The sequence below is a fragment of the Dipodomys ordii genome, unplaced genomic scaffold, assembly GCF_000151885.1.
Source record: "Dipodomys ordii isolate 6190 unplaced genomic scaffold, Dord_2.0 Scaffold174, whole genome shotgun sequence".
Lineage (NCBI taxonomy): Eukaryota > Metazoa > Chordata > Mammalia > Rodentia > Heteromyidae > Dipodomys > Dipodomys ordii.
The window spans coordinates 455,835-474,649 of NW_012267390.1; the positions used below are offsets into that span (position 1 = coordinate 455,835).

General features: G+C 45.5%; 1 protein-coding gene across 1 annotated transcript in view; it reads right to left on the reverse strand.

Annotated features, from left to right (window-relative positions):
- Positions 1 to 18,815, reverse strand: part of Farp2 (FERM, RhoGEF and pleckstrin domain protein 2) — a 106,817-nt gene that overhangs the window by 60,676 nt on the left and 27,326 nt on the right. Inside the window, exons 4-8 of the mRNA XM_013033646.1 lie at positions 15,124 to 15,202; positions 12,537 to 12,634; positions 10,035 to 10,149; positions 6,776 to 6,923; positions 2,517 to 2,616 (exon numbers count right to left, since the gene is read on the reverse strand). Coding sequence (XP_012889100.1) covers positions 2,517 to 2,616; positions 6,776 to 6,923; positions 10,035 to 10,149; positions 12,537 to 12,634; positions 15,124 to 15,202 — 540 coding nt within the window. The remainder of the gene's footprint in view (positions 1 to 2,516; positions 2,617 to 6,775; positions 6,924 to 10,034; positions 10,150 to 12,536; positions 12,635 to 15,123; positions 15,203 to 18,815) is intronic.

The window sequence follows — 18,815 nt, forward strand, 5'->3', positions numbered from 1 at the left end:
CACCAAAGTTGTAAAGTTCGTTTTCGACATGACAACTTGTTTTTCCCCATCTCTTCCACAAATTATACCGACATCAAATATATCTAAAGTACATTTTTATGCCCACTCTGGCCACTCTGTAAGCTATGGAACTTTTCCATGTCAAGTGATGTGTATTTTTTGGATACCCAAGAGATGCAGCTTTAAGGCTCACAAATAGCAATATGAGGAAACCCCCACATTCTCTTATAGCTATTCCTTCTGATAAATTCTTAGAAATGAAATGCTGAGCTCAAAAGATAATGCAATTTCTGAACTTTCTTATATTACCAAGTTCCTCTTCCCAAAGACTGTAATGTTTTGATTTCCCTAGTCTTAAAGAAACCTAGATATTTAGGGATATAGGACACTAACTTTGCCAGTTTATAGATACAACCATGGCTCTGGTCTTTGAAATGTGCTATCCCAAGTAACAGTTACTTTTGCAAACTTAGCAATAATTTTCTTTTCTATCTTCTCAGAACAACTGCAGGGAACACTTTTTACTCAGAGGATCTGCATTTTGTTTGGCATTCCTACTTTCCTTTCATCCACAGAAGAACAACTTGAATTATAAACAATAAACCATTCTATCTCCAGGCATTGTAGTACATGCTATAATCCCAGCACTGAGGCAAGAGGACAAGTTCCTAGACAGTTTTTGAGACTGTCTCAAAACAAACAAAAATTTAAATAAAAACATGAGCGTGCGCACGCGCGCGCCCCCCCCCCCACACTTCCAAGTTACTACCAAAACATAGCAATATAGTAGACATGAACCTGGAATCTGATAAATCAAGAGCCTTTCTTTTGACTGGTCTAAGGGCTCAGAACACCTAGTGAACCCAAGTGCATTTAAGCTGACTCAGGTGGCACCTCAAGTTTCAGCTTCACAGTGGTTCAGCTAATTTGCTTTTTATTTCTTAATTTCCTCTGAACAAAGGAAATGCAATAATTCGAACTTCCATGAACAGATATTTGAAGTATTTTTTTCCAACTATCAGCTTGTACATGTATGTCTATGTTTGTGTGTGTATTTTCTTTCCTGGTGCTGAGTTTGAGCTTGGAGCCTCTGGCCTGCCCAGTATGCTCACTTGGTTAGTGTTCTACCACTGGAGTCATATTTCCAGCCAGGTCTTTTGCTGGTTATTTTGGAGATGGAGTTTGTAGACTTTTTCTGCCTGGACTGGCTTCCCACTATGGTATTCTGGAAGTCAGCCTCCTAAATAGCCACTACATAGATATTAACTTTTCCCAATTTGGTAAATAGGTGGTTATTACTTTGACTAGAACTCTCTAGACTCAGGGCCTGAATGATGTCCCTGAGATTTTTTTTTTGCCTTGCTCAAGGCTAGTGCTTTACCACTTAAGCCATAGATCTACTTTCAGGTTTTTGGTGGCTAGAGATACAAGTCTCATAGCCGGACACTGGTGACTTACACCTGTAATCATAGCTACTTAGGAGGCTGAGATCTGAGGATCATGGTTTACAGTCAGCCAAGGCAGAAAAGTCCATAAGACTCACAGAAAAAGCCGGAAGTGGTGCTGTGGTTCAAGTGGTAGAGCGCTAACCTTGAGCAAAAGGAGCTCAGGGACAGCGCCCAGGCCGAGTTCAAGTCTTAGGACCAGCAAGTAAAAAAAAAAAGTTTCATGGACTTTCAGGACTGGCTTTGAACCATGAACCTCAGATCTCAGCTCCTGAAGAACTAGGACTGCAGGTGTGAGCCACTGGCACCTGGCAAGGTATAGTCCAGACTGGTCTTGAACTTGTCATCTTTCTGCCTTATCTTCCTCACTGATGTGTGAGGAGCCAGCTGGAGGTGTTTTTGAGTCAGAGTTTCACTATGCACACCAGGCTGGCCTTGAATTCACATCCTCTTGCTTCAGCCTCCCCAGTGCTGGGATTATCAGGGCACACCACCATAGCTGGCTTAAGAAAGGAGTTCTCACTTCCTGATAATCTAGGCTTCTTTGATTAGCGCCAGGCGTGTGAAGACGGCCCCTCAGTTCATTCAGGACGTTCTCTCCCTACCTTACTGCCGAAGTTCAGTTCACTCTGAATACTCTGTCCTGAAGTTCTGACTGGCAGCCATGCTCTGCTGTCCCTGGGGGCATGTCAGACCACCCAGGCTTGCATGGCTATGTGTGGGTATAGGCTCCAGAGATCAGTAGACCACCCTCATGCCCTTCCAGACTTGTAAGGCTGAAATGACTTACAAAGTAGTTTTTAAAAACCTCTCAATAAGTAGTATTTAATTTTAAAAGTTGTTTTTAATAATACTTGCATGAGGGCTGGGAAGGTGGCTCAGTGGCAGAGTGCTTGCCTTGCATGCATGAGGCCCTGGGTTCGATTCCTCAGCACCCCATAAGCAAAAAGAAAAAAGCCAGAAGTGGTGCTGTAGCTCAAGTGGTAGAGCACTAGCATTGAGCTGAAGAGCTGAGGGACAGTGTTCAGGCCCAGAGTTCAGGCCCCCCAACTGACAAAAAAAAAAAAATACTTGCATGGACCTCCGGGTGGAGTTTGATAAGAAATCTTTTCCTCTTGAAGCTTAGTTTACGGACCTTGGACCAGTTGAAGGTGTTTATTTTGGTGGTCCCCTGGAATGCAGAAGACAGATGTAAGGTGACATATCTGTACTATAAACACAAACTCCTCATCAAATAGAGATTACCACACAGCAACTTGCTGCCATTAAAATGGCAGCTTGATATGATGCCACTTCATCTGGAATGTTAACATGAAACATGCTAAGCTGCTTCAGAATGATGGCTGGGCTTAACAGGGCTTTATTACATTAAAAAAAAATCAGTGTTTACATCACACATTTGAGGTCCACTCCAGCAAAGGGAAGGGATATGGAAGGGGCAGTGGTGGTTGGACTGGGAGTAGTGTCAGGTTTCTCTCTGTAGGAAAGACCAGAGGAGCCCTGGCCAGATGGGCTGGACTACAGCTTCCACATCTACAGATGGACAGACAGAAACAAATGCAGGGCGTGAGCAGGTACACTCAATGTATGTAGCTTTGAGAAGGGTCAGGGGAGGTGACGCTCAAGTACCCTAAAAGCAGCAAGCACTCTGAGCTCTGAGTCCATGGAGCGTGTCTCCTCCTCCCTGCCCCCTCCTCGCCAGTCTTTGCCTCCCCTGCTCTCTTCCCTCCCCCTCCTCTCCTTTCTCCTCCCTTCCCCTCTTCTCTCCACCCCTCCCTACTTCTTTCTTTTTCCTGTGGATTTTTTGTCATTAGTGGGGCTTACACTCAGGGCCAGGGTGCTGTCCTGAGTTTTTTGTTTTGGCTCAAGGCTAGCACTCTTACCACTGAGCCACAGCCCACTTTCAGTTTTCTGGTGCTTAAGTGGAGATGAGTCTCATAGCCTTTCTGCCCAGGCTGGCTTGAACTGCAATCCTCAGGTATCAGTCTCCTGAGTAGTAGCTAGGATTATGGGTATGAGACACCTGACCCTGGCATGATCTATCTGTCTATCTGTCTGTCTGTCTGTCTGTCTGTCTGTCTATCTATCTATCTATCTATCTATCTATCTATCTATCTATCTATCTATCTGCCCTCCCCTTTACCCCCTACCATAAGGCTTGAACTCTTGACCTGGGCAATTGTCCCTGAACATTTTTTGCTCAAGGCTAGCACTCTATCACTTGAGCCACCAAAGCCACTTATAGTTTTTTCTGAGTAGTTTATTGGAGAGAACTGGAGGAGGTGTGGCTGCATTGATGACTTCAGGGCCTAGGGGAACTCCACTGCCCCTAGGTATGCCACTTTGAGTAGCATATTGGAGATAAGAGTCTCACAGACTTTCCTGCCCAGGCTGGCTTTGAACCACAATCCTCCTATCTCAGCTGCTTGAGTAGCTAGGATTGCAGACATGAGTCACTGGTGTCTGGATTCTTTTTTTTTTTTTTTTTGGGTCCGGTCATGGGGCCTGAACTCTGGGCCTGGGCACTGTCCCTCAGCTCTTCAGCTCAAGGCTAGCGCTCTACCACTTGAGCCACAGTGCCATTTCTGGCTTTTTTTTTCTTTTTTGCTTATGTGGTGCTGAGGAATCGAACCCAGGGCCTCAGGCATGCAAGGCAAGTGCGCTCCCACTGAGCCACCTTCCCAGCCCTGGTGCCTGGATTCTTATGGATTGTTCAGTCTCACGTAACAGTCCAGACTGGCCTGGAACTTCCTGCCTCTGCCTCAAGATATGCCCCACAACACTTGGCCATAGCTCTTGGCTTCCACGTGTTATTCTCCACTAAAATGGGAGCCCCTGGAGAAACCGCTGATGCCAGGTCAGGGAAGACTATGTGCTGTCTGATAAGACAAGTGTCACAAAGTAAAGGTGCACATCAGAGTGACACAGAAACCTGTACTAGATGTTAGGGGCTAGGAAGGTGGCTCGGAGGCAGAGTGCTTGTCTCACAAGTGTAAGGGTACAATTCCTCAGCACCACATAAACAGAAGAGGCTGGAAGTGGTGCTGTGGTTCAAGAGGTAGAGTGCTAGCTTTGAGCTGAAGAGCTGAGGGACAGAAAGTAGGCTGAGTTAAAGCCCCAGGATTGGCAAAAAAAAAAGAGAGGAGGGTGGAGAAGGGAGGAAGGGGCTTGGAGAGAATGAGGGAACAGATGGTACTGTATGAAAGGAAATGTACTCATTACCTGACTCATGTGAATATAACCCCTCTGTGCATCACCTCTATAATAACAATTAAGTAAATTAAAAACAAAAGACTTAAAAAGTATGAAGGCCCTTTCTGATAGTCCATCCTCTACTGTTGACATCAACTCCATTTACTCTTTTCTGAAAACAGTGAGGTAAAGACTGGGTCTGTCAGATACAGCTGGAAAACGCGCGAGACCCAACAGAGGTGATCTCTGAGGACAAGAGCCAGCAACTGGGGACAAAAGACCTAAGGTTATATGACCCAGCTATATAAGACACTCAGAACAAGCATGTCCACATGATAGCCACATCACATTATGTCCTGATTCTGGGTGCTAGTGTTTGTGAAGGCTGTGGGAGGAACTGCTAGCAGGTAAAGGAATTTTTAAAATTTTATTTTATTAAAAGTGCAGTCCATTTCATAAATATACAATAGAAGCAATGCCATTCAATACCTGCCCCATCACCTCATACTCTATCACTTTATTCTTGAGGAGATGAGGATATTAGAGAATTGGATTTGGTGATGGTAACACAACTCTGAAAATATCCTAAGAACAGATCGACTATATATTCTAGAATGATCAGTTTTATGGTATAGGACTTGCATCTCAATTAAAAATATCCTGGATGGCATAATGGTACTATACTTCTAGCTACTTGGGAGATGGATACATGAAGATCAAGGTCTGATGCTGATTCAGGGAAAAACCACAAGATTATCTGAAAAACTACAAGCAAAAAGATTGGAGGCATGGCTCAGGTGCATAGTATTTGCCCAGCAAGCAGGAGACCCTCAATTCAAATTCTAGTACCGGAAAAAACAAAAAACAAAAAACCTGCATGCCTGTCTGTCTTCTGTACAGAAGTTGTGTTGGGCATGATAAAGAATTCTAGGTCAGAAATATTTTTTTTTTTGGGTCTGGTTGTGGGGCCCGAACTCTGGGCCTGGGCGCTGTCCCTCAGCTCTTCAGCTCAAGGCTAGCACTCTACCACTTGAGCCACAGCACCACTTCCAGCTTTTTTTCTTTTTGCTCATGTGGTGCTGAGGAATCAAACCCAGGGCCTCATGCATGCAAGGCAAGAGCTCTACCACTGAGCCACCTTCCCAGCCCTATAAGTACTTTCAAATGGAACTTTTCCCTCATTGCTTTAGCATTTTCCTCTGGTGCTTGTCTTATCTCCTCAATATCTGGAAACTGGATATGAGAGTTCCTGGGTTGTGTTTTTTGAAATTTTGTTTAGCTGGTCACTGGGGGCTCATGCCTGTAGTCCTAAATACTCAGGAGGCAGAGATTTAAGGATCATAGTGTGAAGCCAGCCTGGACAGGAAAAGACTTTGAGACTCTTATCTCCAATTAACCACTAAAAAACTGGAGGTGGAGGGGCTGGGAAGGTGGCTCAGTGGTAGAATGCAGTGCTTGCCTTGCATGCAAAAGCCGGAAATGACGCTGTGGCTCAAGTGGTAGAGTGCTAGCCTTGAGCTGAAGAGCTGAGGGACAGCACCCAGGCCCAGAGTTCAGGCCCCATGACCGACAACAAACAAACAAACAAACAAGAAAAAACTGGAGGTGGAGCTGTGGCTTAATTGACAGAGCACCAGACTTGAGAGAAAAAAGTAAGAAAAAGCCCAGCCCTGATTTCAAGCCCCAGTGTTGGCAAACTGACATGTGCAGGCCCAGCTCATGTTCCAGCTGCAGGCTCCCCAGGAGCCTGCCTTCAGGGAGATGCCTTGTTCCTTCCCTCCGACTCATACCACAATGAGGAGACCCTGGCCCTTCAGCAGCACAGGAATCATCTACTCTGTCTCCCATCTAGGCTATAACTGCTCCTTGCACCGATGAACCAAGCTTCTGCCCTTGCTGTTAGAGAGCAGTGGGCAGCTGGGAGCCGGGGCTCCAGAATAGTGAAGATGATCACTAATGTTACAGAAGGACTGGGAAACAATCTCTCCAACACCTCATTCATCAAAAAAAAGCTTACCAATCAATAAATGTGACAAACATTCCATGTCACAGACCACCACCACCACCACCACCACCACCACCACCACCACCACCACCACCCAGCTATGCTCTGGCCCCTCCCTGTCTCCTCCACTGACCTGGAATACGAGGACACCCATGTGAGAGACTGCCAGGTTGATCTTGGTCCCCTCCCGGTCAGAAGCTGTGTGAAACCTGATGCCATACATTTCCAGCTTTCTAGCAATCTCCAGTACCTGGAAATCGGACTCAGCAGGCGTCTGGCCCCTAAAAGGATAGACAGTTTATTCTATCACTGAAACACTGGGTTTCTAAGAAAGCTAAAATATATTAGAGAAATGACTGGGAAAACAGTGAAATAAAACTACCCAACAGACTAAGCAGGAATGTTTGTAGAGGACAGATGGTTCACTGTCTCTGTTTACTGCCTACAAAACCAAAGTACTACATGACAGACCAAAGGAACAGTTTCTTCTGCATCTATTCCTCTGTCCTATTCTAATCTACTTACAATGGTACAATGTTTCCTTAACATTCACTAGTCGGGCTGGGAAGGTGGCTCAGTGGTAGAGCGCTTGCCTTGCATGCCTGAGGCCCTGGGTTCGATTCCTCAGCACCACATAAGCAAAAAGAAAAAAGCTGGAAGTGGCGATGTGGCTCAAGTGGTGGGATAGCGCCCAGGCCCAGAGTTTAGGCCCCACGACCGGACCAAAAAAAAACAAAACATTCACTAGTCTTCAAATTTACTCTAGAATGACAGGTTATATGCAAAAATCATATGTAGCTGCTGACTATTGTGAGAGAAAATGCCACAGATTCGCATGGAGCCTTATTAAGCTCAATTTAAAATGCTAAAGTAGGAAGTGGCTCTGTGGCTCAAGCAGTAGAGCGCTTATCTTGAGCTGAAGAGCACAGGGACAGCGCCTAAGCCCAGAGTTCAAGCCCCACAACCACCACCACCACCACCACCAAAAACAACAAAACACTATTTTCAGAACACATCCTTCTAAGCATTACATTTTTTGTGAGAATGAAATTATGAAGTGAAATAACTGTGTGGTTGCCAAACAATGTTTGTTTTCTGTCTCAGTGTGCCATGTGTCTAGTTTACAGCCCAGGTCACCAGCAGACAGAAGTGAGAGCAGTCCGTGTCCCACTGAACAGCCTCCAGGAAAGCTGTAGGTAGGACACTGCTGTGCGTGCTAATGCACATTGCCTGGCTCTACATGTGGGCTATTTTCTTAGCAATCGTTTCCTTTCCCTTTTTTTTTTTTTTGTCGGTCATGAGGCTTGAACTCTGGGACGGGGCGCTGCCCCTCAGCTCTTAAACTCAAGGCTAGTGCTCTACCACTTGAGCCACAGCGCCACTTCTGGCTTTCAGGTGGTTTATCAGAGATAAGAGTCTCACAGACTTTATGCTCGGGCTGGCTTTGAACTGTGATCCTCAGATCTCATCCTCCTGAGTAGCCAGGATTACAGGTATGAGACACCAACGCCTGGCAGAAATCTTTTTCTTTTAGGGTGGAACCTAGCATTTTATTAAGATCTTCATTAAATTGCTGAAATTGAGAAACCTCCAAATATGAATCCCCAAAGGCCCTTTCTGCTTGTGGCAAGTAGTCATGAATAGGCATGTAAAATCAAGCTGGCCCCTCCTCTGCGCCACACCGGCCAAGGACACTTTCTCTATGGCCAGCTGTACAGTTCAAGTCTCCCTTGTGCATTAATTGCTCTTATATCAAATGTCTGAACTAGGGCTTCTCAGAGCCTGTGATTTCCATTGTAGACGATCTACAAACACCTGATTACATGTAGACAATGGTCTCCCCAGAACCCTAGACCTACCTGTCCATTTGGGGTTGCTACCTCAGCTGGATACTCCACAGAAAACAAGCCTCATCCACTCATCCTCCAGGTGTTCTCCCTTCTCTATGTTATATCTTATCTCAGAACAGATCTAAACCAGAAGTTCTCTATCTGAGAGAGTACTTTTTTTTGAGGGCATCAGTGTCTAGCATCTTTCCTGCTACAAGTTGGAAGAAATCCAAGACTTGCATATGGTGAAGCCAAGGGCGACTAGAGCTCTGAAGTTGGGGCCAGGAGCTTCCTCAAGGTAAGACCAGGTAAGTAGACTCTGGGCCACAAAAACCGACGGACACCAGAGACAATTCACATGTTGTATCTGAGGTAGAGCTCTGCCTACTGCCTCTCCTGTCCAAGAGGGGATACCAGTGTGTGCCTATGGGAGTTTAAGGATCATTAAGTGCTTGACAAAGCAACTAGCTCATGAGCATTGCCTTGGGCCACCTGAATCAGCTGGGCTTCTGCTCACACCAGTGCTTAAATTGTAACTGTCAGCTTTGTGCTCCACTACCCTTCCTGTTCCCAGACAAGTGCTCGGTCAGGATTGCTTCAGGATTGTCACCAAGATTACAAGATTAGTTTACATCTGAGTGACAACTCAGATATACAAGGGCCGTCAGCAGGTCCCAGTACAGCTTCACCTACACATCACACGACAAAGTCAACAGGCTCTTTCTTCATGAAGTCAAGGTGAAGCCTTCCAGAGCCATGTTCACAGGCCTAACTCCTCTGGTGAACAGCAGAGCTCCCAGTCCCTGCCCCTGAGCCTACCACAGCCTTTCACCATCAGCACCCTCCATTTGATCTGAAGAGCCCACCAGTGACAGTTCTGGCAGAAATCAAAATAGTCAAGTCAAAGATCATGCCTGTCGCCAGGCGCTGGTGGCTCACGCCTGTAATCCTAGCTACTCAGGAGGCTGAGATCTGAGGATCGCGGTTCAAAGCCAGCCTGGGCAGGAGAGACCGTGAGACTCCTATCTCCAATAAACCACCAGAAAACCGGAAGTGGCGCTGTAGCTCAAGTGGTAGAGCGCTCGCCTTGAGCTGAAGAGCGGAGGGACAGTGCCCAGGCCCAGAGTTCAAGCCCCACGACCGACAAAAAAAAAAAAAAAGATCATGCCTGTCAGCACAGTTCCAACGCCCCACAGGGGCTGATGCCAGCCTGGATCTACTTCACCACAGTGGGGGCTGCTTTCCACTGGAAGTGACTCCTGCCACACTCCGGGGCTAGGGAATGCCTCACCTTCTCCCCCAGGCAAGCAGCAGCTCCTGCCTAGGGAGAGCACTCAGCTCTCGTCCCAGAATTGGGTGCCTTTGCTGCCCTCCTAAAGCAGCGGTTTGCACTGAGCCTGGGCTGTGGTCATCTGTGAGCAGGTGTGTCCTGAGACCAGGAGGAACAGGTGTCACTTCTATCCAAATCCCTCAGATGCCCAAACAACAGCTCCCCCTGGGTTACACACCATCGAGTCCTCACTGCAGTAACTACATACGGGCAGCCATTCCTAGCTGACTTACGTGTGTCCCTGATGGAAGTCTAGTATCTTTCCCAAAAGGTGCTCCTGGGTGGGCAAGTACTTGTTGGATTTGAGGTGCTCTCGGTCCAGAGTTTCATCATAATCTCCTATTTCGGCTGATACAATAAAAGTCAATCATTTGGATTTTGAAATGACAAGTAATTATATAGACAAATTATATAGACAATTTAAAAAAACCACCCAAAGTTGGCAGTAATATTCCTAGCCCTCCCTCCTCTACCCCAATATATTGACGGTGCATGGTGCTCCTGCTTGAAGTTGTATATGTGAAGAAGAGACAGGAGGATCACAGTTCAAGGCCAGCCTGAGGAAGAAGTTAATAAGACCTTATTTCAAAGAACATGTTGCCTATATCTATATCTATCTATATGCACACACACAAAATTGTAAGACCATATATGAAAAATAACTAAAGCAAAAAAAGAAGTAGGGTGTAGCCCAACCGGTAGAGGGCTTGCCTAAGCTGAGTTCAAACACTAGTCATTATGTAACAGAAACTCGCAACATTTTGTTATTTTTCCAAATATTTTATATTTTTCAAAGGCAGGTAAAAGGTTTAAAAAATGTCAGGAAGAGAAAAAACTCAAGAAAACCCCACTGAGAGGCTCCAGGAGGGTATAGGGGAACCCTGGGCTAATATGCTCACTGCTTTCCAAAGCCACACTCTGTAAGTTGTCCTGTGGCTGTGTGACCAAAAGAATATACTTTGTTCCAAAAAATATTTTTTTTTTTGGGTCCGGTCATGGGGCCTGAACTCTGCGCCTGGGCGCTGTCCCTCAGCTCTTCAGCTCAAGGCTAGTGCTCTACCACTTGAGCCACAGCGCCACTTCAGCTTTTTTCTTATGTGGTGCTGAGGAATTGAACCCAGGGCCTCAGGCATGCAAGGCAAGTGCTCTACCACTGAGCCACCTTCCCAGCCCCCCCAAAAATATTTTTAAATAAATTTTCCTTCAGAACTTTTGAAATTTCTTGAAGAATTTTCTCATTTCTTGTATTTTAAGGCTACAAATATGCACATGGACTGGTACTGAGACTAGAACTCAAGAGATTCATACTCTTGTTTTTTCACTCACATTTGTTGTTCTACCACTTGAGCCAGGACACCAATGCCAACATGCAAGAGTCCTGCAATCCTCTCCCACAGTATAACCCCTGCTTTCACTGTATTTGATGTTGGTATAATTTGTGGCAAGGAAGGGAAAAAACAAATCGTTTAAATAGGGATACAGGTGGACCCATTGCAACAATGAGATGTACAAGTTGTTATGTCGAAAGCGAACTTTACAACTTTGTGGGAGGGAGGGAGGAGGACTGGGTGGAGGGGTGGGGGGAGGCTGGGAAGGGGAAACAAAGGAAGAGGCTGCAATGCTTGATAAGAAATGTACTCATTATCTTGCTCATGTAAATGTAACCCCTCTGTACAGTATTTTCAGACACACAAAAAAAGTCCTGCAATTGTAGATTGCTGCCTGCAGTCCTCAATCGTAATCCTCAGTGTTGTTACCAGGTAGGGTTACAGATGGAGAGCCAGCAGTGCTTCTCCAACAGCTCCCTGGTTCTGGGGCTTCAACATAGGGCCTGGGTGATGTATCTGAGCTTTTTTTGCTCAAAGCTAGCCCTCTACCACGTGAGCTACAGCTCCATTTCGGGCTTTGGTAAGTAATTGGAGATCAGTCTCATGGACTCTTCTGCCTCGGCTGGCTTTGAACTGTGGTCCTCAGATCTCAGCTTCCTGAGTAGCTGGGATTATAGGCATGAAACACAAGCACTGAGCCTTTCTTTTTCACTTTTTAGTGTATTAGTGTTTTAACTGTGGTATTTCTACACATGCGTATAATGTACTTTGATCAAATGCACCATTATGCCTTCTTAGACCCTCTTTTTTCCCATAGTTTATTTCTGAATAATTCTTCACACTCTGCTGTACCATTTTTATTTCATGTGAGATACTGAAGAAATGTTTTCTTTCCTTATGGTTAATGTTTAACTAGTTGGAGGTGACTTTTATTCCAGAAGGACTCCTTTTAGGAATGAAGAGAATTTGGTTTATAGTTTGACTCTAGCCTGAAGTTGAATTGTTGTCGACATGCATGAAGGCAGATGGGTGTGGTGGCACAAAGCCATAACCTCAGCCCTGGGAGGCAGAAGGAAGATAACAGAGTTCAGGGTCAGTCTGGGCTACAGTGACACTATCTCAAAAACCAAGGGCCAACAAAGTAGATCAGTGGTAGAGTGCTTGCCTAACAGGTTGTGAGGCCTTAACTTAGATCTCTAGCACTACCAAAAAACATAAATACATAAACGAGAGACAACCCAAAATGATGAATGTGGCTATAGGTTTTGTCTCTGTCTCTAGGCAAAGACTGTACCTCAGGAGTTTACAGAAGTTAAACTTCAGCTTATCAGGAATATAATGACTATATGAACTAAGTGCATCAGCTCTGTGACCTGTACCAGCTAGCCTTGGGGCGTAGATACTAACACTGGAGAAGGTGGGAAATGAGCAGGGCTGCAGTGGTGGCAGTGCAGGTCAAGCGCTCCTCCAGAAGGTCCCTTCTTAGTTGCAAGGCAAACAAGTACCTAGAAGGCGACACAATACAAGACACATCAACCCTGAGAGTTCTCTGAACATAACACTGACACCAGCTGTGAAGAGAGCAAACACACCCTGCAAGCAGCAGCAACCAACACTGAGCAAAATGCGGGGCCCTCTTGGAACCAGCAAGGTTACAAAAGGCCTTTCATGCGAAGAGCCAGCAGCAAGCAAAGGTCAGATGAGAAATCGGTTCAGCAGGCTGAGTCACACACGTCAGAGCACTCAAAAGTGCTGAGCATACACAGACACTGCCAGGAGAACAACAGCAAAGAGAAATTAGCCTTCTCAGGCATACCATATACCCACACAATCACTATCTGCAGCAATACCTTCAAAAGAAAGTTCACAGATACACATTATAAAACTGAACTCAACGTTTTATTCAGAAAAGTAGAATTAAAACATAACCCAAAATATGCTTGTGAAGCTGTGTGTGTGTGTGAGAGAGAAAGCGCGAGAGAGAGACAGAGAGAGAAAGCGCGAGAGAGAGACAGAGAGAGAGAGACAAGAGAGAGACAGAGAGAGAGACAGAGAGAGAGAGACAGAGAGAGAGACAGAGAGAGAGACAGAGAGAAAGACAGAGAGAGACAGAGAGAGACAGAGAGAGAGACAGAGAGAGAGACAGAGAGAAAGACAGAGAGAGACAGAGAGAGAGACAGAGAGAAAGACAGAGAGAGAGAGACAGAGAGACAGAGAGAGAGAGAGAGACAGAGAGAGAGAGAGTCCTGAGGCTTGAACTCAGGGCCTAGACACTATCCTTGAGCTTTTTTCACTCAGAGCTAGTGCTCTATCACTTGAACCACAACTCCACTTCCAGCTTATTTGGTGTTGGAGAGAAATCTTGTGGATTTTCCTGACCATGTGGCTTTGAACTGTGATCCTTAGATCTCAGTCTTCTGAGTAGCTAGGATTACAAGTGTGAGCCACCGGCACTCCACTCTTGTGAAGCTTTGAGCAGATTGATATTTAGTCTTGGTTAAGATTTGAGACTAGATTTTTTTTTTGGGTCCGGTCATGGGCCTGAACTCTGGGCCTGGGCACTGTCCCTCAGCTCTTCAGCTCAAGGCTAGAGCTCTACCACTTGAGCCACAGCGCCACTTCCGGCTTTTTCTTTTTGCTTATGTGGTGCTGAGAAATCGAACCCAGGGACTCATGCATGCAAGGCAAGCACTCTACCGCTGAGCCACCTTCCCAGCCCTGAGACTAGATTTTTGATCTTTCTAGAAATGGGCACTCTGGAACACCAGCAGTGAGAATATAACTAGATAAGGCATTTGAGATATTTGCATATGCATTTATTCCATTAATAAGTAAGCAAGGAGCACATATTAAGTTCTTGGAGCTGGAATATAAAGACAAACAATACAAACTCTCTGTCCCCACTGAAATCTACATTTTAGTTAAATCTATTAAAAATTATCACATTTTCTTAAAACTTAAGATGTGTATGCCTGATACTCAGCAGTTCCATTTTTGTAAACTTTCTACAACAGTTTTCCCAGAGCTTACAAACATTATGAATGTTTCTTTGTAGTGCTTAACAGACAAAAATTAGTCATAAGCCAGGTGCTGGTGGCTCATGCCTGTAATCCTAGCTATATAGGACACTGAGAGCTGAGGATTGCCGTCATGAAGACTGAGGTCCCCAAGAGACTCATCTTCAATTAACCACTCAAAAACCAGAAGTAGAGCTGTGGCTCAAAGTGGTGGAGTGCTAGCCTTGAGCAAAAGAGCTCAGGGACAGTGCCCAGGAATGGAAGGACAAAGGGTGAACAAGTGCAGCAGTGGTACTCACTAGACATTATGTTGAAAATGAACTATACCACCTGTGGGTGGGGATGGGAGAGAAAAACTGGGAGAGAACGAGTGAAGAGGTGACATTGTCCAAAAAGAAATGTACTTATTACCTGACTTTTGTAACTATAATCTCTGTACATCATCTTTATAACAAAAAACTTACAAAAATTAATACATGAATGAGAATAAAAAATACAAGGACGCTTCTCTCACTTTGATCAGATGACTACATTTTCTTTCAATAATTTCTACAGAAAATCAAACATGAATTAGAGTACTCCATATATTCATAAGAACTACCAGACAGTGTACTTCTCCTAATTACATAGATTTTTTAAAATGCATGCATGAGCAAAGTATCTACAAACTTTACCCACATGCATAACTCTCAGCTTACCTGAAAGGGTGCTGGCTCAATATCACCTAACACCACACTCCAGTCTTTGTTTTCAGGTCTCTTCGATGAACCTTTCTTCTACTGCACACTTGTGTTTGTGCAGGAAACAATGGCCAGAATGCTTCTTTTACTACTCTACCTTTACTCATCATTATGTATATACTAGCTCATTCAGTTGGCTGAATACAAGACCCTGCTCAAGTTCAATGTTTGTTATTCACTCTTAACCAAAGACAGATGAATACAAGACCCTGCTCAAATTCAACGTGAGTTATTAACCTGGTATATTCTTCTTGCAACTGACCAGGATCAGGTGGGAAAAATTTTACAGCCAGGCGAAGCACTGTGTTCTTTGGCCCTACAAGAAAAAAAGTCAGTTTCAAAATATCAAGCCAATCTTTATATTTCCTTTTTTGTTAAAAGTATTTTTTTTTCATATAAGAAGGTTTTAGGAAATAATGTCCTGGAAATGGCACTGTGGCTCAAGTGGTAAAGCGCTAGCCTTGAGCTGAAGAGCTGAGGGACAGTGCCCAGGCCCAGAGTTCAAGCCCCACGACCAACGAAAAAAGAAAAAAAAAAAAGAAAAAAAGAAATAGTTTCCTGGCTGGTCATGGTGGCATATGCCTATAATCGCAGCTACAAGGGAGGAGAAGGTAGGAGGATTATTGTCAGATGCCTGCCCAGGCAAAAGCTACACCCTATCTGAAGAACAAAGGATAGCTTTTAAAAGACTGGTGGTGTGGCTCACGTGGTAGAGGGCTTACCAGGAAGCATGAACTCTGGAGTACAACTGCCAGTACCATAAAAAAGTTCTATGAATTTAAGTATCCATCACATGCACTAAAGAAAAACTGTATATCTTTTGACTAAATTACTCAAGGAACTTTAAAAAATAAGCAGGAAATCACACATTAAAATTTAAAATGAGGTTGGTAGGGCTGGGAAGGTGGCTCAGTGGTAGAGCGCTTGCCTCTCATGCATGAGGCCCTGGGTTCAATTGCTCAGCACCACATAAGCAAAAAACTAAAAAAAATAAAAATAAAATAAGATAAGGTCGGTAGTAATGGTGCGTGTTTGTAATCCATCTCAGCACTTGGGAGAATGAGTCAGAAGCATACAAGTTCAAAGCCAGCCTGGGTTATGAAGTGAGACCCACTCTCAAAAAAAAAAAAAAAGAGGGTGCTCGTGGTTCATGCCTGCAATACTGGCTAAATGGGAGTCTGAGATCTGAGGACTGTGGTTCAAAGATAGCCCAGGCAGAAAAGTCCTTGAAATTCTTATCTCTAATTAAGCAGCAAAAAGCAGGAAGTGGGAATGTGGCTCAAGTAATAGAACACTGACCTTGAGTGAAAAAGCCAGGGAAGAGTGTAAGGCCCAAGTCTGAGCCTCAATACTGGTAAAACAAACAAATGAATGCCTTCCTCCCCACCCCAGACCCCACACATAAGCTACACCATATTCCTGTTGATAATACTAGGATAAAAACAACAAAGGGGGGCTGGGAAGGTGGCTCAGTGGTGGAGCGCTCGCCTTGCACGCGTGAGGCTCTGGCTGGGAAGGTGGCTCAGCAGTAGAGTGCTTGCCTTGCATGCCTGAGGCTCTGGCTGGGAAGGTGGCTCAGTGGTGGAGCGCTTGCCTTGCATGCCTGAGGCTCTGGCTGGGAAGGTGGCTCAGCAGTAGAGTGCTTGCCTTGCACGCGTGAGGTTCTGGCTGGGAAGGTGGCTCAGTGGTAGAGCACTTGCCTTGCACGCCTGAGGCTCTGGCTGGGAAGGTGGCTCAGTGGTAGAGCGCTTGCCTTGCATGCTGGGAAGGTGGCTCAGTGGTAGAGCACTTGCCTTGCACGCCTGAGGCTCTGGCTGGGAAGGTGGCTCAGTGGTAGAGCGCTTGCCTTGCATGCCTGAGGCCCTGGGTTCCATTCCTCAGCACCACATAAGCAAAATGAAAAAAGCCAGAAGTGGCGCTGCGGCTCAAGTGGTAGAGCGCTAGCCTTGAGCTGAAGAGCTGAAGGACAGCGCCCAGGCCCAGAGTTCAGGCCCCATGACCGGACCCCCCCCCCCAAAAAAAGAAAGAACTAAGAAACAATATTATATCCCTTTTTTTTGTAGGTCATGGGGCTTGAACATTGGGCCTGAGCACTTCAGCTCTTCAGCTCAAGGTTGGTGCTCTACTACTTGAGCCACAGTGCCACTTCTGGTTTTCTGTTTTTCTTTTTTCTTTTTTTTGCCGGTCATGGGGCCTGAACTATGGGCCTGAGCACTGTCCCTCAGCTCTTCAGCTCAAGGCTAGCACTCTACCACTTAAGCCTCAGCCCCACTTCTGGCTTTTTCTGCTTATGTGGTGCTGAGGAATCGAACCCAGGGCCTCATGCATGCAAGGCAAGCATTCTACCACTGAGCCACCTTCCAAGCCCCTCACTTCTGGTTTTCTGTGGTTAGTTGGAGATAAGAGTCTCATGGACCTTCCTGCCCTGGCTGGCTTTGAATTGAGATTCTCAGATCTCAGCCTCCTGAGTAGCTAGGATTATAAGGTGTGAGCCACTGGTACTCGGCCCAATATTATATCTTAATTTTTATTACATGCTTTATTAAAATAGTTCTTGCTGGGCACTGGCGGTTCAACCTGTAATCTTACTACTCAGGAAGCTGAAATCTGAGGATCACAGTTCAAAGCCAGCTGGGCAGAAAAGTCCCTGGGACTCTTATTTCCAATTAACCCCCAGAAAACCAGAAGTGGAGCTATGGCTCAATGTGGTAGAACACTAGCCATGAGCTCAGGGAGGGTGCCCAGGTCCCGAGTTCGAGCCCCAGATTCTTTTTTTTTCTTTTCTTTTTTTTGTTGTTGGTGGGGCCTCAACTCTGGGCCTGGGTGCTGTCCCTCAGCTTTTCAGCTCAAGTCTAGCGCTCTACCACTTGAGCCACAGCCCCACTTCTGGCTTTTTCTGTTTATGTGGTGCTGAGGAATCGAACCCAGGACCTCATGCATGCAAGGCAATCACTCTACCACTGAACCACCTTCCCAGCCCTCCCCCCCCACAACTGATTTTTCTAGGGGATACTATAATATTATTTCATACTCTGAAAACTGTTAGTTCTGCCCAGGAGAATAGCACACTTCCTCCCACTACTTTTCATGAAGGATAGTACTTAGCCTTACCAGAAATCACCTGTCCCAAACCTGTAATTACCTGCAACTGTCAATCACCTGACTGGAAGTCATTAAGGGACCCAGGCTCTGAGGTCACTGCTGCATCCACTGTGGCCACACCTTTTCCTCACCTTCCCTCTACAATCTCTCTCTGACATTAGTTCCCTCTCTGTACTTCTAAATCTGGTGCAGGCCAGTGGTTTGGTTCTCCCAATAAACTCTTCTGTCTGAATAGTGTAGTGTGCATACTTCCTTGCATACTGGCCAAAAGTTAAGATATTAATAACTTAGCAGTCACATATTCTATGACTTCCAAACTGGAGGCAACTCATGAGGGTTGAATTAAATATACTGGACCCTCCCACCTCTCTGTTCTAGCTTAACTGCAAGGCAACTTTTTTTTTTTTCTTGCCGGTCATGGGGCTTGAACTCTGGGCCTGGGCGCTGTCCCTCAGCTCTTCAGCTCAAAGCTAGCGCTCTACCACCAGAGCCACAGCACCACTTCTGGGTTTTTCTGCTTATGTGGTGCTAAGGAATCGAACCCAGGCCCTCATGCATGCAAGGCAAGCGCTCTACCACTGAGCCACCTTCCCAGCCCACAAGGCAACTTTTAAGTGTGTCAGCTGTGGGTGATTACTTGACTACCATCTACAAAGAGTAGTGATAAACAGACAAGCACATGCCTGCAGCCTGAACTGAATGTCCCAGAGTAAGGCATCTTTCTTTTTTGGTAGTAACGGGGTTTGAATTCAGGGCCATGAGTCATTTCTGCAGCCCTTTTTGCATTAGTTATTTTTCAGGTAGGAACTTGTGTGTTTTACTTGGGC